This window comes from Ctenopharyngodon idella, chromosome 6, assembly GCF_019924925.1.
Source record: "Ctenopharyngodon idella isolate HZGC_01 chromosome 6, HZGC01, whole genome shotgun sequence".
Taxonomy (NCBI): Eukaryota; Metazoa; Chordata; class Actinopteri; order Cypriniformes; family Xenocyprididae; genus Ctenopharyngodon; species Ctenopharyngodon idella.
In genome coordinates, this window is record NC_067225.1 from 29,389,111 (window position 1) to 29,414,302 (window position 25,192).

The 25,192-nt window shown below is 35.3% G+C and overlaps 1 protein-coding gene across 2 annotated transcripts; it reads left to right on the plus strand.

The window, feature by feature from the left end:
* Positions 1-797: 797 nt before the first annotated feature.
* On the plus strand, positions 798-24,905 carry vapb (VAMP (vesicle-associated membrane protein)-associated protein B and C). 2 transcript variants are annotated; one of them, XM_051898196.1, is made up of 6 exons: positions 798-1,133; positions 10,935-11,087; positions 17,571-17,674; positions 19,122-19,202; positions 19,415-19,591; positions 21,703-24,905. In XM_051898196.1, the coding sequence occupies exons 1-6, from the start codon at positions 1,076-1,078 to the stop codon at positions 21,859-21,861; spliced, it is 732 nt and encodes a 243-aa protein (XP_051754156.1). In that variant the 5' UTR covers positions 798-1,075; the 3' UTR covers positions 21,862-24,905. The 2 variants fall into 2 exon arrangements, with proteins under 2 accessions (XP_051754156.1, XP_051754154.1); XM_051898194.1 differs by having other exon boundaries at positions 800-1,133; positions 21,700-24,905.
* Positions 24,906-25,192: the final 287 nt, after the last annotated feature.

Here is a 25,192-nt window from a genome sequence, read left to right on the forward strand (position 1 = left end):
ATTTTTGTACCACTTTTGCTACAGTATTCTGACTGATAAGCTTTGCTGATCTTCTTGTAGCGTTCACCTTTCTGGTGTAAAGAAGTTATTTTCTTTCTCAGGTCTTGTGACATTTCTCTTCCATGTGGTGCCATTGCTGACAGCATGAAATGGGAAGGGGTTTTAACACCCTTTTTAGTCAACTGTCTGCTGGACACCTGTGTAATGAATAATTAGACTCACCTGTGTGTGTGTAAATGTATATATGTATATGTAAATATATGTTTATATGTAATTATATGTTTTTGAATTATATATATATTTTTATTATATTAGGGTATATATTAAAAACTATAATATAATCTTTTTAATTATAAAAAAGTATTTCACTATTTTTAGTGACCTTTTAAACTTTTTGCAGTGCCATTTTTTTTTAAATGACAAACTCTTAAACATAAGGCTCATTCAATATAAAATAATTATACAAAAATATATTAATTATATATTTTGTAATAATATTATTTTTATTGTCCCTGATATTTAAGACATTTAATATATATATTTTTTTTCCTTCTTCTAGTATATTATATATTAGGGTATATATTTAAAACATATTAAAACTGTTTTAACTATATATAATAAAATAACAAATAAAACTGTTGTTAATTATAAAAATGCAAAATGGTAGCATTTTCTACAGTGGTCATTGTATGATAATATAACAAATGCACACATGTTAATATAACTGCAAAAATACCGTAACATTTTCATAACACGGTTCAAGACAGATGACCCATAAAGACCACCCCCACCCTCATTCTACTACACCCTTCTCCTCACATCAGTCGCCACTACTGAGTACTGCAGGGGCAGTGACGTCACGGCCAGCCTCTCTCTCTCCTACAGTCCCTTCCTGCTGCATCACAACAGTCGCTAGTGGATCGGGTAACACTGAGCTATTTCCACTGCCTTGTGGAGTTTTTATTTCAATAAATGTAACAGAAGTCCTCATCGACAGCCTCAACCGCCAAGCCCGTCACCGTCAGTCCGAGCGGAGGTCAGCGCAGCAGTCTACGCGTTTGAAGCGCAGTGGGAGATGGCCAGGCCAGAGCAGGTCCTGCTTCTAGAACCGCAGCACGAACTGAGGTTCCGAGGTGAGTGGAGAGACTGACACAGCCGTGGACTAGAGGCTATAACGCCCAACACAAAGAGGGAGGGTCAACGGACGTGTTTTTTTCAGGGGTTAAGGGCAGAAGGAGGCGGTGAGATGGCGTTTCTGACAGGCCTCAGTCCTTGTAATAATAATAATAATATGGCGCAGCGCCGTAATGATAAATCGCTCCAAACTCAAATTAGAATGACATCAAACGCCCTTCATGTGACAGAACAAGCAGAAGATGAAGTGCTCACTAGGTTTACCAGAAGACTGACAAGCATGTTAGCTCGAGCTAGCCTGTTTAGGCCTTAACATACAGGCTCTACTGGTGGGCTGGTTAATTCGGTTAGTATGAAGCGGTTCAACCAGTGTTGCCATGTCCGCTTATTATTAGCGACGTTGCGTTTTTTTTCACACAGTCGCTTATAAAAATTGGCTATTGTGATTATTATAGGCTTATTTCCATGAATACATCAGCGTATTGGTGCTTGTTAACGTTTAGCCTACATACAAAGTGTGTATGTCGTTTTTTAGTGTTATATTTCTCTGTCATTACGTGACATTATTTCTCTGATTGAATGACCGCTGCGAGTGAGCTGTCAAGGCGAGCGCTCATTTCTCCCCTTGTTCGGATGATTAAAAGGAGAAATAGTTCCTGTCGTAAGCATTAAGAACTGGCCCGCTTATTTTGACTTATTTTGGTCAGACAAGTCGTTTATTTTTGGCTTATTTTGTTAGAACAGGTCGCATATTTTTCTAGAGAAATCTGGCAACACTGACAACCTACCTTGATGCTGCTTCCAGTCAGGAAGTCATTTGCACCAGTGAAAAGACACCTGTACTATTATTCCACCTGACATGGATATATTGATAATTATTATGTCATAAACGAATTTATGTTGGTATTTTTGTGAAAACAAGTTGGCATTTGGTAGACCTTTAAGGTTTGGGGCTTTTAGTCCAATGTAAGTTCATATATTTGATGTTTACACAATTTCAGGGATGATTTCATGGATTTGGAACACTAATTACTTACTGTCGAAGAGAGACTAATGCTATATTGTTGTACATTTACATTAGCATACTATTTATTAAAGTCGTCATGAAATAAAATCTATTTTCTTTTTTAATCTTATTGTGAACAATTCATCCATTCATTAGTTTTACCAAATCCTCTTTCAATCTTTCGCTACTTCTGTTTCATCGCTATATTAAAAACAAATGACGTGTCATTGTTTATGCATTTTTCATATTGCTTTATAAAAAATGATTTACTACTACAATAATCAATAATTACTATTATTAACAACTATTATTATTATTATTATTAATAGTCACCTGTTCGGGGCATTAATCAATAAATCCCCTGCAAATACTGCAGGTGTTATGATGGTTTCATCACTAAACCACCTCCTCCACAGGTATCTGGCTATGTGATTAGTTAGTCTTTCCAATTCCAGCAGTTTGACCCATTCAGGCTGATTTGCAGATTGTGAACATGATAGGCAGGCTTTATCACATTGACAGGGTAATCAGCCAATCAGAATGCTGTGGAGGCACTGACACCTCCCATGTGACCGCCCTTATTCATGGACAACTTAATTCTGTCATCTATTCACCCTCATGTCATTTAAAAACGGTATGATTTTTTTCTTCTTCTGTGTAACATAACAGAAGATATTTTGAGAAATGTGTGTTTCTTTTGTCCATACATGGAAGTCAGCAGGCTCCAATATTGTTTTGTTTCCAACATTGTCCAGAAAAATCTTCTTTTGTGTTCTGCAGAAGAAGGAAAGTCATAGAGGTTTGGAATGGTGTGAGGGTGAGTGAATAACAGAATAATCATTGATGGACTATCCCTTTAGGAACTCAATGAAAGTGCAATGAGCTCAACTTTACATTTACAATTGGCTGACACTTTTATCCAAAGCAGCTGGTATTGGATTCAAGCTATACATTTTATTAGTTCATGCATTTGCTGGGAATGCACAAAAGAGTGTTTGCCTCCCTCTGAAACTTTATATGCTGAAAAGTGAGTGCATTACATACAGTTTGATCTCATATTTCAAAATAGTAATATCACACTGGCTGGTTTCTTCAAAGATGCTCTAAAGTTTTGGCATAACAACTTGCAGTATCAGTGAAACAGCATTCCTTCTTAACAGAGTCACCCTGTCTTGGGCATATTTGCATTCTTAGTAAATTGTCAGGACACACCTTGTGAATTGTCTGGGGTTAACCGAGGAACATTTTGTAAACCTATTTAATGTTGTTATGTCATAGTCTTTGGTTCATTGTTTAGTAAGAGTTTAAAAATGAGGGTGGTTTTCCTATTGCTAGTTCACGTCAGCAGCCTGTGAGGTGACATTACACAATATTTTTGTCTGTTACAATAGTCACTGTGTCAGATTATGCGATTTTGACTCCTAAATTCTTGTTGTGTCATGGACAAGAAACATGCCAGACTACACGTTGCTTCCCGACCAGTCATCGCTTGCCATCTTTAACAACGTTAATGATGTCATCGAGAAGGTGGAACTAGTGACTGGAAACAAGAGCATAAACAAACGTGTTAGCTTGATGCTAATTCCAGTACTCACCGGGTTGCTTTTTTCGCCAAATCTTTCGCCAACTTTTATTGTTTTTCATTCTGTCGTGGTAGTCCCTCGAGGAAACATCATAAAGGCAGGAGTATTGTTGCCATAGCTTCACAAACCTTCCCATCTCTCTTTCGTTTCACCATGTTTGAAAGCTATGTATGGAAGAGCTTCTGTGCTCCTATTGGTCAATGTCACAGATGTGATGAAATCCGTTGTGGATGACCGAGAAAAAAAATTTGCTAGTCTTTCTGTGAAACATTGAAGACACTGCGATGGTTGTCGTCCACTATGACACACTATATGAAATAAAACGATCGATTCTCCGTTGTCGTTTTGTGAATCTCCACGACACCCTACGTCAAACAGATTGTGCTAAAATCGGGCTGATATCGTGTAGTCTGAACCCAGCATTAGACTTGCTCTTAGCTGTAGGAGTTAAAGGAATAGTTCACCTAAAAATGAAAATTATCCCATAATTTACTCACCCTCAAGCCATCCTAGGTGTATATGACTTTCTTCTTTCAGCCGAACACAATGCTTTGTAATAGCATTGAATAGTGCCAGAGTTTTAGAAACTCCAAAAAGCATATCCATCCATCATAAAAGTAATCCATACAAGCGTTCATGAGAGAGTCAAGTTCCAGTGGAAGGGTGACCTCTGACCCAACGTTTGATGTAGGATGTATGGCATTGCGTAAGCTTAGGTGAGAATAGACGCTTCTTGTGAAAACCATGTAACTCTCTCGTGAATGCGCGTATGGCCGTTCCTGGAAGCCTGTGATTATACTTTATTAAGTTTTAAATATGGATATTTGTCTTACAAAAAGTCATCGCTTTGCTTCAGAAGGCATTTATTAACCCCCTGGAGTCATATGGATTACTTTTATGAGGGATGGATACGCTTTTTGGAGCTTCAAAAACTTGGGCGCTATTCAGTGCCATTTCAAAGCTGGAAAGAGCCAAGAAAGTATTTAATATAACTCTGATTGTGTTCAGCTGAAAGAAGAAAGTCATATACACCTAGAATGACTTAAACGTGAGTAAATTATGGGATAATTTTAATTTTGGGGTGAACTATTCCTTTAAATATCAATGCCATTCTAACGCTGAATGCCATTTGGTTTCCCCAACGTATTTAGTTTGTTCTCAATATACTTATCCCTGACTGTTTAATCTAATGGTTTCTGTCGCGTCTTACATTAGTTTCATGTTAACCTGCAGTTTTTTTTTTTTTTTTTATTTTTTTTATGAATAAACACTGAAATGAACAGCTCACTCACAAAGTGCCTGACACATTGTTTTTACATGCCATGCCTAATCTTTGCTTATCAACAGCCAAACCTTTCATAAGCATTGATATCCAAAGCTAATGAGTGTGTAACCATTGCACCTTTTTATTGCTTAATTTTTATTTGGTGATCTTGCTTGTTGAGCAATACTGTTCCTGTGCATGATTCTTCTTAAACGACTTTTTCAACTCATGTCACCTAGGCCATGAGGGCTATTGGTTAATGCTAATGTCTTCAAAAGTGAGTGTGCTGCTATTTAAAGGGTTGCATAGTAATAGTGTAAATGCTCATTTGTTGGCTTTAAATCAAGTCTGTGCTGGGAATAGTGTCATTCTCTTCCAGGTTTCATTTTGGTTGTTAATCAATCACTAAAATTGAGGAAGATGAGCCTCAGTCGGTTCCACTGTGGAACAGTGCCTGTTTTAAAATGCTTCTCCAAAATTGTCCTGATTCAAAGGATAGTGCAGAGTTACAGTAAAATTATCGCCTGATGTTATTGTTCAATGTTTTTGCACTGACAGGATTTTTATATCTTTTAGGTCTGCTATATTTAATTTTTAGTTTGAGTTCTTTTCAGACAATGAATATGCTACACTAGAATAATCAACAATATACAAAGCCTTTGCAGAAATCATTTTCTTACTCAGTATTTTTGTCTTGATTTTCATTATACTTAAAAGAAGATAAATTTACCTGAGAAGCAAAATGACATAAGATATGAAATCTTCAAAGTCAGTGATCTTAATTTAGTGAGGTTTATGCTTAAAACGTATTCAAAAGAGAGCAAGCTTATTTTTTTAACTTAATAATAATAATAATAATAATAACAATAATAACTTTTGTTGTTCTTTCTAAATAAGCTTTAATTTTAACCTTTTGTTAGATTTCTCTGAGAAAAAAAAAAAAAAAAAACGTATTTTTCCTGATGCTTGCACTGGATGAACATTTTTAGTCATTGTGTCACATCTTGCCATTTTTTTTATTTTTTTTCATCATCTTGCACCATGAGTGTCACATGGTTGTGTCCAGTTGAAAAATGTGCAGTTTTTTTAAAAAATGCATCTGTCTTATATTCTGTTTTTTAGTACCATGCATTTTATGGGTCATAATTTAATGCATACATATACTGTATATAATTGCCATAATTTAAACAAATTCTAAGTCAAAGCTGCAAGTACTGCACAGTTGAGGACAGTTGGTTAATTTAGCTGACTTTACATTATTAAACTGACATTATAACAAAGCTAAAGAGATCTCCACTGCACAGTTGTCAGGTGTAGTCCAAAGAACAATTGCAGTTTTGCATAGAAGGCAGAAGGCTGCCTGCATGGGTTGTACACCATAAAGGAGCCAGAGTAATTTTAAAGTTACACCACGCCTCCTGCCTCAGACTCCGCCCCCTACAATACACTTCATCGAAAAGTTAGTGATGCTCTCAAGTAGCAGGTAACTTCAGGTAACAATAACCCGACCGTCCAGGCATGCCACTTTATATTTAAAGCGTCTGAAGCTGAGACTCGTCTGTGGAGTTCAGGAAGTAGCTCCAGCCAATAATTATATGTCATTTTGGGAAGTATAAAAGGCAGTTTGAGATTTTGAGGTGGTCCAGTTGTAGTAGTAATGAGGCAAAGCTGTTAAAATATGGTGACGTCTGTTTGATTTAACAGAGCTGCACCTTTTTGGCCCATTCCATCCGTTTAGAATCACTAATACCTTGAACTACGTGGCGAAATTACATAAGTGCTCATTGATTCAGACCTTGGATAACTGAATTATTATAATGATCATGAAATGGTCCTGTAATAAATATGTTTTAGGACTATAAAGCAGGGTGTAAATGAGAGGCAGATGTTGAAATGCAGAGTTGGAAAGACGAGTCACATCTGCACACATGTGGATGCCAAGTATCTCTCCATGCAGATGAATGCTGCATCACTGCAGACAGATGTGTTGGGTATTTCTGAGCCATAAAGAAAGGCATGCATAATCTCTCAAGGCTTTTCCGCTGTTGTACCTTGTTTGGCAGGAAAACCTCTTCGACATTAAATGATGTGTACAGTGAGTTTTTTAAGGTGCCCTAGGGATCATATTTTGTGTCTGCAGAATATCCTAGACCTTTCTTGAAGCTCAGTCTGACTCTAAAGGTCAAACTGAGAATCTTCTTCAGAAAAAAATAATTATGTATGCATTAAGTGAGACTACATGACTATATAGTACACTCTAAAAAGTAATGTGCCAGCTCAACAAAAAAAATTAACGCAACAGTTTGCATTCTTTGCAGTTATGACAACTTTGAGTGAATTTATGTTCAACCAACAAGCTATATTAAGCAAAAAAAAATTAAGTTGTTTCAACTACCAGAGTTGTAGCCCTGGAACCAATTAATCATATCTGTTTCAGTTCAAATCAGCAGCTATCATAGCACATGCTAACATAACTTATTTAACATGTATATTTAGTGAACAAGTAAGATATTACTTGTCACTGGTATTAGTGCAGTCATTGCTTATAGAGTCAATGTAGTGTTTACCTTCATGTATCTACTCTTCAGAACAATGATAACCACAAAAACTTCAACATTACAGAAATTCTTTTTAATGTCAAACATAACAGCATTAAACACTAACAGGTTTTTCCCTTCACTAAAAACAAATAAATTTATACTTAATTTCACACACTTATCCAGTCATATGCAAAGCATGCTGGGAACTAGAAATCCACTGCCTAATTTCCAAAGTTATCAAGACAATTTCATTACGTTACTACAACCCAATTTTTAAAAGAAGCCAATTAACACAGAAATTTGAGTTTAAATTACAGATGATATTAAGTTGATGTAATGATCAACATTATTATGTCAAAAGCACACAACAAATTAATGTTTGCAACTTAAAAGGTTTAATTAAAACAATCCACCTTATTCCTGACTAGCCTACTGCGTTTCGAATTATGGGTTGCACTTCCGTTTTGGGAAACTTCCATTTAAAAAGACTGAAACGAATCGTTTCAAATCATAAGGTTGCCCTACAAATAAAGCTTATCCATCAGTTTGACTGAATGAGCTGTCAATTTTTCTTTCATGTTTTATTTTCGGACATCATGAGAATAACGTAACGCTTGGTATTTTAACATAACATGTTATAACAAGAATATCTATGGCAAGAGCTCTTTTCAGTCGCTGCTTTCTATCCTCTATCCTATGTGATTATTTTCTTTTGTCCCTTTGCATACCGCTATAATAGTATGAAAAAGAACAACATATACTGCACATTTGTGGTCTGTTCTCCCGATATAATTTACGATATATCCCATTAATAATTCACTGGAATGCACGAAGAATCTCTCGTTTTTCTCCTCAAAGCCTCACGTCTCTTTCCAGATTTGTTTTCACAGGTAAATACAATTTATTATCTATAAAAATGATGGAAATCACTTTGAAATAGTATCACGCAATGCTGAAGTTCATGAACATTTTTTACTAAGGCAACGTATATTACATAATACAGATATATATCACTATAGTTATATTTAACCCGTCTATTATTGCTGTGGAAAGAATCACGCTTTTTCATGGCCTGTTGAAAGTACCTTGTTGATGCTTTTACACTTTTAAATGTCCTTTTAATGTTCGTTGGTTGAAGGGTGAGCAGAATAATGTCATCTCATTGTACCCAGTTTAAAAATAAAACGTGTAATTGTGTTCATACAGCGAGCCTTTCACTGACTGTTTACAGCTTAACGGAAGTTACACCCATAATTCACACAAAGCGTCATGGGGCGTAGGAATAAGGTGGATAAATTAGAAGGTGCTCTATAAATTTTAACTTGCAACCATGCATTTAAGTTTTTTTTTTTTGAAAGTGTTTTTTAATTGTTTATTTTTAAATCTGATCTTTTATCTTTAATAATGCATATTGTTTATTTAACTTAAAAAAAAAAAAAAAAAATTAAAAAGGTCAGCTTATTTCAAAAGCCGTTATTGGTGTAGTAATATTTTCAAATAAAACTATAGATTTACTGTAAGTCATGCTTGTTATTTTTCATTTGTTTTATCATTTTTGATAACCATTTTTTACGAGTATTTAATTACAAAATTACTTTTTGGGCATATAGGGCTGTTTTTTGTTTTGGTTTTTTTTCTTTTCATAAATTGTTTTTTGTCCTCTTAGGCACTTCATATTGATCAGGTCACGTTTACCTAATGAAATTAATACAGAGAATGATGTCTTTCTGCATGACTCATGCTTTGCAATTACTTATGCCCTAATTCTATCAGTTTCTCCAGGTCTGAATGGAAAAGACATGGAGCGTAAGGCTTTTGGCCAGAATAGTCCATTGTTAGGTCTTGTGCAATGTTTGTCTCTCTTTTAAGGTTTTAAAGGCCCAAGGCATTTAGTTTGTCTGCGTCTTTTCCTCTGTAACACAACATAAAGGCTCAAACAACATAAGGCTCACTATGGGTTTCAAGTGTCTCAGCCTCTCAATAATTTAACTGGTTTAATAGAATTAACCCAGATGAGGTGTTGCATACTTGATGTGTGGTGCTGCCATATTACAAAGGGTGAAGGATGGACATTTTGAGTTATTTTCTATACATCCTAATCATTTTTGTTAACAATATGTATTCATTATTTCAATGAGCTCATTGTTTCTACCTTAAATTAATACATTGTTAGCTAACTGCATGTATTGTATATGTACATTTCTGAAATCCATTACTTAGACGCAGTTAGCTCTGATAACAGATCACACTAAATTGTAATGTTGACTCATGCATTTTCTGTAAAGCTGCTTTGAAACAATGTGTATTGTAAAAAGCGCTATACAAATAAATGTGAATTTAATAGAATTAACATGTATGGTTAAGTCAATGTGAAATCAAAATTGGCCCGATTTACTTTAACACATATTTTATTGTTTTTCAACAATTTTATTGTTTTTCGTTGTAATCATTCATCAACTTGCTCTGCCTGATGGATAAAAGTCCTGTTTTATCTTCTGTCACATTATGGAGAAAAAAAATGTGTTGCAAATTATGCTGTTTTATGTTGACTATAATAGCTTAGAAGATCTTTGAGAAGGTTATCCTTGGATTTATAGTGTTTCTACAAACATATTTATAGTACTATTAAATTAATTTGTTTTTCTACATTTTTTTTGTTTTATTTCTTTATACAGAGAAAAACATTTCCCAGACAGTCACTCCATATCAACGTTTCAACCTTATTTCCGGGTGAAATATTGTACGGGTGTTATTTATATATTTATATATTGTTATTTAAGGGTGAAAAGATGTAGGATACTATTTGATTTTATCAGGAATTGGTTGGAATTAAATTATAATAAAATGCAAACCTGGTGAGAATAAGAGACCGGTTTAAAAAAATCTTACCGACCAAAGATTTTGAAAAGCATGTATCAATCTTCTCTCTATTTCAGGACCACAGACATTTAAATTGGTTGATTCTTTGATATGGACTGATTATTAGCATCAGCCTTTTTGCAGAACAAAATTTCTGTTTGTTCAGTTTTCCTGAAAAGCACCCGTGTTCTTTGCCGCAGTGTAAAACGAGTGCCAGGATGGATAATAATACTGTGGTCTTTTGGCCTTTGATGTATCGCTAATTTTGTAATGTGCCACTAATGTGATTTGTCTCGAATCATTATGTCTAGGTGGGGTGAAATCGGTTACAAGGTTGTAAATCGATGTGGCCACTTAGAGCAGTCTGGCTGCAGATATTGCTCTTGATCAGTTTGAGATGTTTTTGCAGTAAGCCATCACCCAGCACACCTTACAAACTGCATGGCAATGCGCTAACAGCCACATTGAACACCTTGTCAAACACAGAGCAACACCCTAGTATCATTTCAATGAGTTTTGAATGTAACAATTTTTCTTCGTCCCCTCAGGTCCATTCACAGATGTGGTGACCACCACCCTAAAGCTTGCTAATCCCACAGACAGAAATGTGTGCTTTAAAGTAAAGACGACTGCACCGCGCCGGTACTGTGTGCGGCCAAACAGCGGAGTGATTGATGCTGGAACCTCCATCAACGTCTCTGGTAAATGCACCTCATTTTTCTTTTTGATGTTATAAACAATAAATGAATCCTTCAAAACTATGCCCCAACTTTATCCATTCAAATACCATTACCAAAGGCCATATGTTGGAAAGTTCAAAGCAATTGTCGATGTATAGTTGAGCACAGTTTGAGATGTAAGCTCTGGATCAGCCTTTAAAGGTTTATGTCAAATTAGCATATTGATGCCATTGATCGCTTTTTATTTAAAGGGATAGTTCACCCAAAAATGAAAATTTTGTCATCATTTACTTACCCTCAAGATGTTCCAAACCTGTATGAGTTTCTTTCTTCTGTTGAACACAAAAGATGACATTTTGAAGATTGATGGTAATTAAACAGTTGATGGTAGCCATTGACTCCTATAGTAGGAAAAAAATACTATGGAAGACAATGGCTACCGTCAACTGTTTGATTACCAAAAATCTTTCAAATATCTTCTTTTGTGTCCATCAGAAGAAAGAAAACTCATACAGGTTTGGAACTTGATGTGATGACAACTTAAATTTTATGGTGAACTATCCCTTTAAAAAGAACTTTCAGAGCTTCCAAATGACAACAAGAATGTTTTTGCCTTCATAATTTTTCATAGTTCTTGTTGTTGTTATTATTTATGAAGCAAGCAAAACAATAAATAATATTAAATATTATTTATAATATTAAATAAGAATAAATATTAACTTATACATATATAAAATTGTTATTGTAATTATTACTTCTAATGTTCTTCTTATAATTAATACTTTTTATTTGTATTTGATTATTAAATATTTGTGTTTTTTATTATTTATATATTATTTATAAATATATAAAAATTATTATTAATACTACTATTCTTCTTAATATATACACGCACAGTCAAACCAAAATGTATTCAGACACCTTGAACATTTCATTCATTAATACAGTTTATTCATTATAGTTTTAAAATATGGTAATAAAATATGACAAGATCTCAGAGTTAAACTGTGTCAGAAACAATTCATCTTAATTATGTCAGATAACACTTCAGCAAAACATGGTCAGGTCAAAGTGTCTGAATAACTTTTGGTTCCAAATTTTTATCAGTTTTACTGGTAGTCCACTGTATGAAGAATTTTTGGGTATAATGTGTCACAGTTTACTTTATTTTGCTATCCTCACTTACATAAATGAACTATAGTGTCCTGCACCCACTAGTAAAAATATATCAAAAATATCAGAAACATCTGAATAATTTTTGGTTTGAATATATACACACCCTTATTTATAATAATATTATTTATTGTTTTGCTTCATTATAAACTCAATAGAAGTGCTCTCCATTTACAGGAACATTGCATTGCATTGCATTGCCTCCCTTAGACCTTTAATGATTCTCTCTTTTTAATTTAATTTTTTTATTATTATTTTTATTATAAATGTTGCAGATACAGAGCCAGATAGCTTCAGTACATTAAATGCAGTGCTAAGACACATCTGCTCCAAGTCTGTAAATTGTGGAGGAACCACTTTGACAATGACAATGTTAATATTGTGTCATATGACACAGACATTTGGAATGAAACACCATTAGCGGTCTTTCAAAGAACCAAGTAATTAAAGTTGACGCTGCTATCAAAAGATCATTAGCTCTGTCAGGTAATTGATCTGTATGAGCTGTATATATTCAGGTAAATTTTGAAAGGGATTGTTTAATAGTGAGTCATAGCTGATCTTTTCTGTTGATGTGTCACAGGAAGTCTGTTTGTGTGAGCTTGACAGCTTGACTTTTATCCGTAGGCAGTTCTGTCTGTTTGGATTCAGACTCTCATTCCTGTTATAACGGTTAGCCCTTTCTGCAGACACATTTTTTTTCTGTACACGTCCTGGTTTTTCTATATGTGTGAAGCTACAGGGAATCAGCTCATCAGAAACACAGACCTTTTGTTTTGTTGTTTTTGAACGGAAGGAGAAAATGATGCAAAAACTGCCAAACTCAATAAAAAACATCATTAAAAATCATTTTCGGTAATTAAATTAAAGATGAACTAAAACTTAAATAAAAATAAGCCTATATAGAAATATAAAAAATAATAATAACTTAAGCTACAATTAAAATGAAACTATAAAGGTATAAATAATACTAAAATATCTGATTTGAAGGCACATTTGCAGATGGCGGTTAGTGACAAAATGATATACATTTTCATTTCTGGTGAAATGGTGACTGTTGATAATGTGATGTGGCCGTGTCAATCAGTGCGGCTAAGATGAGAATATTTTAACTTTATGCAAATGAGCTAATGGGAGTGAAGATTGAGTACACTTGACACGTCCCCTGTGAGATGCTGTGGTTGGCAAAATGAAGGAGACATTTGTTACCACACCTTTATATCTGTTACCCAACTGCTCTTTGTGCATGACGAAAGCCTTTACATAACCAAGAGATAATTTTGTAACAACAGTTGTTGGTCTCTGAGACCTTTGAGATTTTTCCTAATAACTCAACTCATTTGAAATCTCAGAGCCTTTTGGAATCTCACGGACGTTCTTAAATTGCTCTCATTATTCCATGTTGATTCCAGTGTTTTGGGATTTCTCTCCATGGTGAGATGCCTGGTCCCTGTCAATATGTACAATAGCTCTGACTCACACAGTTTTCCTTGACTAGTATTTGAATCAGTGAAAAGCTAGTTTTCAAGTCTTCCCTGGTGAGTTTATCATAGGGGATGCACAATGGTTTTTGCTTAATGGGCTTTTGACTTTTATCCAGACCTATGAGACAAACCTCACATCTCCACCCGTTCTCAGACATCACTGTCAGTCTGGGTTGTGAAGTGGTTTTTTTTTTTTTTTTTTTTTTTTTGTTGACAGTTCAAAAGCAACAACTTCAATCTCTGAATCCCTCATGAATCTGTTATGATTGAAGAAACTCTACCTTTGTCCAGTCCTTTATACAGTATATGTCCACTTCCACATTGTCAGAAGACTACACACTCATTTATGTGTTGAAAATGACAAAATAAAAAAAATTCACCATTATGTAACGCTTCTATGACTTTATTTGACCAGCAGCAACATTTCTTTAGCTGCACTAAGTGAAGTAACTCCAATTTAAATGTATATTTGAGGTTACCGATAATAATGATTGACAATCTGCAAGTTAACAGAAAATAGGTTTATCTGTTTAAAATTTCATAAACATCTTCTTTAACCATCCATCAATCATTTTATATTTGCGCCATCCATCCATCATTTTATATTTGCGCCATCCATCCATCCAATATTTTATATTTGCTCCCATCCATCCATCCATCCATCCAATATTTTATATTTGCGCCATCCATCATCCATCCATTCATTTATACAATATTTTATATTTGCGCCATCCATCCATCCAATATTTTATATTTGCTCTATCCATCCATCCAATATTTTAAATTTGCTCCATCCATCCATCCATCCATCCATTGTTAATGCATTAATATTTTTGTTAGTTTGTACAAACTGAGGATGCCAAAGTCATTTCCTGCACTGTATGACATGTTTTTTTTTTTTTTTTTTTTTTAGGTAAAACGTGAAGAGATCAGTAATTGGGATTTTTGACATGTTTTTAACTCAGAATATTACTTTAACTGCAAATCACATCAAACAAGGTGGAGACACCAGTAAATGTCAAGCTCATTATGGTTTATTATGGTTAATCAGTTTATTATCCTGTCATGATAATATCAAATTACTTGTTGATTATACTGTCGTGACTCAGAACCTTTGCTTTGGAACTTAGTAAGTTAAGGTATGTCTTTCTAAACCATTAGTGTTGTCTGGATTTCCTCACATTTTCTCCCTCTCTCCATTTAGGCTTCATAGTTTTTTTCCAAGGGGATTCCGAGGTCATGTTTCATAATTAATGGAGTTGTTCTGCTTTTTATCTCCGGAGATCCAGTTAATTAGGCAGTGGAATGATTGTCTGTAGTCAGGTGCTTTGTTGTGGTTTTTATTTGAGATGACCAAGGCTGTTGCTTGAATTCACATGGCCAAGGGCATTTTTCTGCAGTTGTCCCGCCCCCAGACAACAGCCCTGAAGATGACCACTCAAGCTGTGACCACACAAGCTCAGTGTGATTAGAAATAGTTCTCTTTTAAGAATACAAGAAAGAACAGTATGTGCAGACAGCTCATAAAATTTGTGTAAAAGACAGAGATTGTGCCAAATATGGTGGCTTTCAAAACATAAAAGGAGATCCAGAAAGACTTTTCTGTAAATGAACAAACCTCGTCTTTCTACATTGCACGTTAGAGAGATCTGATCAACAGTGTGCATACCTGAGAGTGTAAATTAGTTAATATTTTGCAATATTATCAGGTCAATCACATTAAATGGCCAAATATAATCAAATGCATTTCAGATTGCATTGGTTGTTTCTTATCTATTCTATTCTGTTAATTTCCAATCGTCTTCAGGCTAACATTTTCCTTATTCTGCAAATTTAAGTGTCACATAAAGATGTTCTTTGTTAAAGAAAGCATGCTCTCATGCTTTAATAATTATTAAATCACTGCCTTGCTCTTGTTGGATTATGTCAGCACTAGTGATCTGCCAGAAAGAACTGTCAGTCAAAGTCTGCATGGAGCCACCCATTTTATTGTTCAGAACAAGAACACTTCATTCTTAGACTAAATAGTCTCAGGCTTTGTTTAGACAGGCAGCAAAAAACATATTTTTTTGGTATATCCAACTCAAATCTGTTTATTTGATTGCAGTTTGAACATCGATCAAATCTCCGGAAATCTGTTTTTAAATTCACATTTACACAACGCTGTTTTCAACTAAAAACGAAAACATTTTGGCCGTTAATTTACACAGCAACGGGGTTTTGTAAATGGGTTTCAAAGTGCATGTTTTTTATCGTGTCTGTGTAAACTACAAAACATGAATTTGTGAAATTGGTGACACAAACGGTGTGCTTATGTGTTCAGTCTGTAGGCGCGTAGTGTTTCTTTACAAAGTGACATCACCAACTACTGGCCTGGCAGCAGAATACAGCATTTTTAGTTGTTTTTGCGGATCCGTGTGAATGGGGATCGTTTTGACAATGTTGTCATCTGTACGCGAACCTTTTTATCTGTTAACATGGGTTAATGCACTGTGAACTAACATGAACAAACATTTTTTTTATTAACTAACATTAACAAAGGTTAATAAATCCCCCCCCAAAAAATATATTGCTCATCGTGTGTTCATGGTAGGTAATGCATAATGTTAAAAAATGAGACCTTAATGTAAGGTGTTACCATTAAAGTTTAAAATAAATGTTTTCTATTGTAATATATTTTAAAATGTAATTTATTCCTGTGATGGCAAAGCAGAATGGCGTGAACTTGAACTGATACTTTGACTTTCTCCACATCTTGGGTCAACAGCTATGTGTGAGAAATCTGAATATTTGCACAGTGCACATTTTTTTTTAGTAATATTACTAATGTGAACTGTACAAATAAAGTCATGTCAAGACTCATTTAATCCCTCTTCCTCCGTTGATGTGTGTAAAAATAACCCCTTGATGCTGCTAGTGAAATACCGTTCTTTAAAGTGCAGTCGGAAAGATTGGGACTGACAAAACAGGACATTCCCAATCTGTCTCAGCCGTCTGTTTTCAGTTTGCAATATCGACGGCGCTTGATTGCCATAATGGCACACAAAACCAGAGTGAGGTTTTTTAACTCGCGGGGGAGTTGGCGTGCACCTTCTGTGAGCTCGGCAGTAGTAGCCACATCTAAGAGGGCCTTTGAAATTAAGAGATCATTTGTTTTTAATGAAACTTAGCAGCAGTTTTCCTAAATCACGCACACATTCACCCAATGTAAAAAAGACCCTTTTGAATCCGATTGGTGTCTTTTAAAAAGGGCGATGGGGGTGAAATCAGCCTTCAATACTGATTTCAACCGTGCCAGAGCCCTCGCACGCCAGGCATAAGAAAGTGATCATTGTAAATCATGGTAACAGCTCTAAATTAGCTTTTGCTTGTTGGAATGACATCAAATAACATGGCCTTCTTTGGATGGTGCTGATGGGGTTGTAGACATGAACTTCTTGACACTAACACCTGGTTTGAGTTAAAGGCTGAATGTGTTATTATTAACGTGAAAAACACTGTTTAGGAGCTGTAAGAAAAATTGCCCTTCTGGGGTCACTGAAGTTTTATCAGCAACGTTTGTTGTGGGATTATATGAAATGAATAGCTAAGTCTTTTTGTTTTTCTGAGTAATGTCATTCTGTGAAACATGGATGCTCTACACCCAATGTTTTATTGTTGAGAAGCCTGTATGCTGAAAATGTAAATGTTATGCAGTTTCTTATTTCTTAAAAATACAAAAATGATGTTGGACCCATGGACTAGCGCTTGTGTTCAAGTAAGCTGTTCCGGTTCAAATCTGACTCGGAACATTTCCAAACCAGAAATTGTTCAGTATGTATTTATGTTCTTGTGTTTGTCTTTACAGTGATGCTGCAACCGTTCGATTATGATCCGAATGAGAAAAGCAAACACAAGTTCATGGTACAGTCTCTGCTGGCTCCGCCTGACATGACCGACACTGAGGGAGTGGTGAGTACTGATTCATGCCACCTGCTTTCTGGAGGTTTATACTCGCTTGTTCAGGACCGTTTTCTCTTGAGTGCATGTGCTCCTTTTTTTTAGTAACACTGTCTATCAAGCCTGTATATATTAAGTATTATAAAACCATTCTTGTCCCCTGTTTCACAGAAAAGGCTTAAGCTAGTCCTAGACTAAAATGCACGTTTGAGCTGTTGTAACTAAAAGTAACTTGTACTGACAGATCTTAAAATATGTCAGTGCCATTGTTTTGTCTCAAGATGCACACCAGTAATGTTTTTTTTTTCTAGTGAACGTTTATAAAAGCTACTTAAATGCCCTAATTGAACTAAGGCTTAACCCTGGCTTAGGCTAAGCCCTGTGTGTGAAACTGGGCCTTGATGTCTTAACTTAATCCATCCAAATATACTTTTATAACTGCTAATTGCAAGTGAATTGATATTTTTTTTACCAGCCATGAACGGTGTTATTTTAGTTTTATTTATATATTAGTATAGTATTTAATAATATTTTGCATTATTTTATTTTTGTTTTCATTTGTTTAAGTAATTTTATATAATTTTAATATGAGAACTTCAACTTAAATTATTTTATTTTAGTTGCCAAGCTGCCTTTTTTTTTTTTTTTTAGTTAACAATAACAACACAAACTTGTTGTTTTAGAAGATTTTCAATGTACAGATTTCATAGGAAGTGTCCTACAATGCCGGCATAGATCAACAATATATTATACAAAGTGTGAGTTTGCTGTTCAAATAATACAAGCAAATTTCATATAACCCCAGTGTTTGACGGGGTCCAAGAGTAATATCCAAATCTCATGTTCATGACTTTCTGAATGATGCCCCAAATAGATCATACTGAACATTTGTGTGCATGTGTAGATGTAACGATAAATAGGTTATGAAAACTTAAGGAAGGAGAAGCGGAAAGAAAATGTAGAGCGGTGATCTGGCTACTTATTCACTGTCCTGAACTATTTCCACTATTCCTTTTGATGGCTCCAAAGCTCGACTCCAAAACCGAGGGATCTGTCTCACCGTCTCACTGTCTGCTGTCTACATGTGCAGATACCTTTTAAGATCTGAGACCTCGCAAATGACTGCATTGAAACTCTCTTCATGGGCATAACATCCACAATTGGCACAGCTGGCATGTGGCTAAGCTAATCTATCAATGCTGTTACAAGCATATGAAATACACTGCACACAAATATTGTAGTAAATTGAGCATTCAGAGATTTTCTAGCAATACTTTTTAGTACTTTTTATCTACATTTCTTTGAGGAAATCTTTCAATGATGGGAATGAACCCATGATGCCTAAAATGCTGTGTATGTAAGCTGGTTGCTAGGGTTTGTAAACAGTTCATGAGGTGTTTATTTGGTGTATAATCATATGTAGGCAGTTGTTTACATACGTTGTTGTTCTCTCATGCAGTGGAAGGACGCCAAGCCCGAGGATCTGATGGACTCCAAGCTGAGATGTGTCTTTGAGATGCCTGCTGAAAATGAGAAAACAGTGAGTGGATGGGTTTTCATGTTTTTCCTCATGTTAGCTCTGAGCTGTAGGCAGTGTGTGAAATGACAATGACAGCAGGCATGACTCCATTCATCTCACCCTCTTTTAAAACTAAGCATTCTTGGCACTTTTATGGATGTCTTTGCTTATGATTCTGTGTGTGTGTGCGTGCGTGCGTGTGCGTGTGTGCGTGAACCTGATTTCTGCCACAGCATGAAATGGAAAGCAATAAGATATCCGCCAGTCTCTCAAAGTCGGAATCATCCACATTGTCTATGAAGTCCATGGCCTCCAGTCTGGATGATGGAGAGGTGAAGAAGATCATGGAGGAATGTAAAAGACTGCAGACGGAGGTGCAGCGGCTACGAGAGGAGAACAAACAGATAAGGGTGAGTGTGTTTGCTAATTGCATTCTCACAAATATTGTCAGCAATAGTCATAGATATTTTAAAATATTAGAAACTTGTTTGCTATTTTCTTTCAAACTCAAAATTCAAATGTACATAATTATGTATTAAAAATTCATTATGTACACTACCGTTCAGAATTCTGGGGCTGGTATGATTTTTTGATTCTGTTCTGCTCACCAAGGCTGCATTCATTTCGATCAAAAATACAGTAAATATAATATTACAATTTAAAATGAATGTTCTGTTTCAATATTTTTAAAATATAATTTATTCCTGTGATGGCAAAACTGAATTGTTAGTCATGATGGGCAGATCGTTAACATGGCTGGTCCATGTGGTAATTATGTCGGAGAGGAAATACAAACATTTATTAACCTCAGACATAGCCACACGCTCTAACGTTAACGCTAACCTAATGCTATATATATATATATATATGTGTGTGTGTGTATGTATATTCTTGTATTTCTATTGAGCTGTGTTCTCTTTATACATATCAGTGCTGTCAAAATTAAGGCATGCAATGAATTTTTTCAGTTTAATGTGTTAAAAATATTTAATGCAATTAGCGTAGCATCTACGATAAGACACAAAAAAAGAATTTAAATCTGTAATGGTGCACATCTGTGAATCTCCTGTTTTGTGTGACAGACACACAAGACTCATGCACACAGAAAGCCGCTTCAGACAGCGCACCAGCGCCGCATTGAGTTCTCTTTCATGCTTGAATGGACAAAAACACACAAAATTATGCCAAAATGCCAGCTTTGACAGTCTTAAATGAGTTAAATCAAGTTTTAAATGACCGTAAAGAGTTGTGAGGACATCGGATGTGTGTCAGATCCACGTCATGTGCATCAGGTCTTAAAGTGACAGCAGCCTAATAAACCTGCTGCTGTGATGTCTGTCATTATTAATCATTGTTAATCAAAGAACAAAAGACAAAGAGAAAATCACTCACTGCTCTTGATTGAATAATTTTTGTAGCTTTAATAAGGATTAATCTGTATTTAATTTATAATTTCTGCAGTGAAGACTGTGAAGTGTTTGATAATTTCCGTATATTTCCTACCTGTTAGATCAAATATTTAAAATATACTATCTTTTATGTTGTTTCTACATTAATTTGAAATTATTACAAGATAAAAATATATTAAAAACTATAATGTTAGGTGCGATTAATTTTTTTTTTTTATGAAATAGAAGTTGTTAATACTATACTGTTTTCAATTTAATGCATTCTTGTGGAATAGAAGTTTCTTTCAAAAAAGCAGTCTGACCCCACACTTTTGAATAGTACTGTACATAGAACAAAGCGGTAATCTCTTGAATTTAGATGAAGTATAACAACCAAATACTGTAAATGAGAGGAATTAGAAATAATATATGGATTTCTACACACAATTTTTTTTGGTCAATTCTTGTGTGGTCACTTCATTTGATTTAGAAGCAATGAAAAAGATGCTCAAACTACCAATAAACCGAAACAAAATAAAAAGGTTGAAAGTGATGTTTAAGGGTGCACTTACTCTAAATACTTCAATTTACAGACTTCATAGAAAGACTTAAATTTAATTACAGGGGAGAAAAAATGTGTTAGTGTTTATATCATGCTTTTTTTGATTCATTTCTTCCCACTGATGACCACTTAAAATATTTTTTTTTGTGCCAAAAAACAGATGTATTTAAATTTTTCATGACAACTTTGACCATTAGAATCAAATGTTCAGTGTTCGTCTGTGTAATGAGCAGCGTTACATTTCTATCCATCACCCTGCTCTCAATAGATATCTGCCTTTGAACAAGCCATACTGATCGACCACCACATTACTTTTGCTCTCTTCCACCATGTTGTTTAAATTTGTTACGGCCACAGGATGTTGAGCATATCGAGAGACGGAACTGAAGATAACCTGCCTTTACTCATCAGTGCTGTGTGAAGCTGCAGCTGGGGACCATTACTTCTGCTTGTTTAATGAGACGAGCGCAGGGCCAAAAGCACTTTTCATAACTCTCAAGATTATTTCTGTCATCTAACTGTCTTTATCTTTATCTCTCTCTTCCACTCCCCCATATCCCCTCCCCAGCAGGAAGATGATGGTCTGCGGATGAGGAAGAGCACAGTAATGTCCGCTCCGCACTCATCTCCAGGGATGAGAATGAAGGAGGAGGGGCTGAGCAGCAGGGTGATCGCTCTAATTGTGCTCTTTTTTGTTGTGGGTGTCATCGTCGGCAAGTTGGCCTTGTAAAATCCAAGAGGGGAGAGCTACAAGCATGCATTGCGGATGAAACAAAAACAAAACAGACAAGTAACCAATGCAGAATTCGTTTAATCCGAATGCCATATCATTGGGGTAGTTTTGGATTAGCGAGGTGTGTAAAATTAATAAAGAGATCAAGGAATTTCATCATGTTATGTGCAAAGATAAAAAAAATTCAAAAAAAAAAAAATAATAATAATCTGACACTTGCCTCAAAATTGTGAAATCATTCTGGCCCCTCTTCCTTAATCATTTCTGATGCAAGTTCAAATGGATAACAAATGTCATAGATTTTAACCACTAAAATGTCGTAGGGATTTTCTAACACCAGATGTGCGATTGAGTTGTGCTAGAGTGGATGTTGTTTTATCACTTTTTTTTTTTTTTTTTTTTCTGATGGGTTAGAATCTGTATACAAATGCTAAACATCATTGAAAAGTGTCATATGTGCATTTAATTTATGCATACCCAAACATCCTGCATTAAAGCAGAAGTTCACTGAAGTTTAGCCTGTATATTTTCAATCACTCTCCAGGTAAATGATAAAACAAGCCGTCTAGTATCTTCCCCAGTCACACTGTTGGTAAAATAACGTGTTTTATATCTTCCATCCACTTCCGTTCAGTCCAGCAGATATGTTTGAGTACCAACAAGTACTATGATTTAACATATATTTCCTCGGCAAATCAGATAACATGCAGTTTTGCAAGCATCACCGTTTCATGCAAATTTAATGTTCATTTGCAGTCAGCCACCAATCAAAGACAAAACCACCACAAAGTCTGACTTTTAAGTGGCTTTGGTAATACAGGTTGTTTTTGGAATTCAGACATCTTGAATTGACCGTGAGGAAATGGACTGTTAGTGATATTTCAAACTGCTGTTACTGTGGAAGTGTTAATGAAACCGTTTGGCCGTTCACCTATTCATTTGCTCCAAAAACCATTTGAAACAACATTTCTCCGTGAACTGCTCTGTATGTCGGTCGGTGAGGGGCAGAGCTGACATCTCTGAATCCCACACTTCCGGTGATGCTTTGCACAAACGATTTCCCTGTCAGGAACAGAATAGGTTTTTCACCTTTATTATTGTTTTCTTTTGTTAAGGGATATGTGCTTGAATGCATGGCTCTGTTTAGAGCAAAAAAATACTTTATATTTTATTAAGCTGCTCCATAGGTGAAATCTCCTTTTCAGGCCCTTTTAGCACACCTCTGTTTCCATTTTGCTGCCTGCAGACCTAAATTAATTTATTGATCAAGTCATTATTATCTACAGTAATAGTGCAGCTGCTAAGCGTAATCTTTGATGCACCATGTACATGCAACTGGTTGAAGGTCTCTCTCCCTATGAACTTTCTATCTGAAGATGCCACGAGGAGAGTTTACCATCAGGTCCATAAACACTGACCCCCCCCTCTCACTTTACCCCTTCAAAAAAGAACAAAAAAAAAAAAAAAGTAGTTAAAGGAATAGTTTTCCCAGGCTTTAACATTTTATCATCATTTACTCATCTTCATATTGTTCTAACCCCAAATCATTTTTTGCTTCTGTGAAACACAAACGATGTTAGGAAGAGCTGCTCTTCTCCATACAAATGAAAGTGGATGGTGATTTACAGTATGCTGCTGTGAAAAAGGACGAAAATCATCATTAAAGTATCATAAAATTAGTCCAAACATATTTTGCGCTATTCTGAAGCCATGCGACTAGCTTTGTGTTAGAGATGGACTGAATTTGTTTGTGGCATTTGGCATACAATTTGATATGTTTGAGATTTTTCATATGGTATATGTTAATGAGATTTGAGAGCTCCAATGTAAGGTTATCAGTAACCACTTTTTTATACAAAGCTATCTCATGGCTTTAGAACATAGTGAACAGAGTTGTTTAGATCACATTTATGGTGTTTTTCTGTTCTTTTTGTCCTTTTTTGGATCTTTGCAGGATAAATTGCCATCCACTTTTATGGAAAAGAGCAGCTTGGACATTCTGGAAAGCATCTGCTTTTGGGTTTCATTGAAGAAAGTGAATAATATGAGGTTGGAACAACATGATGGGGGAGTAAACGGTGACAAAATGTTTATTCTTGAGGCAGCTATTCCTTTAAAAACTGACACATGTGAGTATTGTAACCTGTATTTTAGCCATGCCAAGCCTACACCTCATTTCCAGATAAATGCATGGCTTCGATATGCCTTGTCGGTGGTCTGAAATGTACACAACACTGGTTTATCTCGCAGCATAAGGCTTTAAAAAAACACTCCTGACATTTCTGCACTGTTTTCCTGAGCCCTCTGTTTCTTTGCTGTCCTCTGATGTTAATTTAGTCGTTTTGTTTGGATTTAAGTTATGAATAAAGCTTTTATTGCACAGAACTGTTTATATTAAAAAATGCACTACATATAAAGAATGTCATCTTCCCATGCACAACGGTCTGGTCTTTGTGAAATAACCGAAATGACACCAGAAAAGAGACTCTTCCTACAGGGGACCATTTTGTGACCTGATATGTATTTGTGTCATAGTTTGGTGTTGTGGGGGTGTCTTTTTCTTTAATGTTTCTCTTCTGCCCCCCTCCTTGAGAAGCTTTTGTTTCAGTTGATCATCTTATTGCTAAATATTGGATTTCTAAGAACAGAGGAGCTTACGATATTGACAAATGGCAAAACTTTGCTTTGTAAGTAACTTTAGGAGACATTCAGGGTATAGTGATTTTTGGACTGCAGTTTATGTATAGTTCACCAAGGAGTATGATTGCCATGGAGAGGGAGGGATTTGGGGGCCTATCAGCCAATCAGCTGGCTCATAATTAAAGCTAAACCTTATTATAGTGCCCCAAACCTTCACATATGATGTAAACATGAAGGTGACCGTTTTGTATGTATATAAATAAATAGATAAATGAGTCTAAGATGAAAATTAAGGTTGATATTCCTAGTCAAGTAGTCTATAATGGTATATAAAGAAACCCCAACTTTGTTGGACTATGTAGCATCTTAATAAATTAAATCAATAAAGCCCCAGACCAAAACTGTTTGTGTTGTTTGTTCTTTTGTCCAGTTTGCATTGTCCGCTTTATGCATTTTCAATGTATTGTGAATTGTGTGCCTGATACATATTTTTATGCAAAAAATGATGAATGGTTTGCATGTCATTTGGACTTCCTGTTGGATTTTTGAGGATATTTTTATGTTGACTGCCTTCAAAGTGACTCTTCTTTTGACTTTTGAAATTGCACACTTTAGCCTACCTTTTAAGAGTTTTCATTTTCACTTTCTCAAACATTACGGTTGTGGTGAAAAACTAGTAAACCTCTAT

What these genes read in the sequence shown, in the direction of transcription:
- vapb (XM_051898194.1), top strand. Translation starts at nt 1,076, where the DNA reads ATGGCCAGGCCAGAGCAGGTCCTGCTTCTAGAACCGCAGCACGAACTG. An exon ending in AACCTCCATCAACGTCTCTG is followed by an intron (nt 11,088 to 17,570) that starts GTAAATGCACCT and finishes TTGTCTTTACAG; the next exon opens with TGATGCTGCAACCGTTCGAT. An exon ending in TGACCGACACTGAGGGAGTG is followed by an intron (nt 17,675 to 19,121) that starts GTGAGTACTGAT and finishes TCTCTCATGCAG; the next exon opens with TGGAAGGACGCCAAGCCCGA.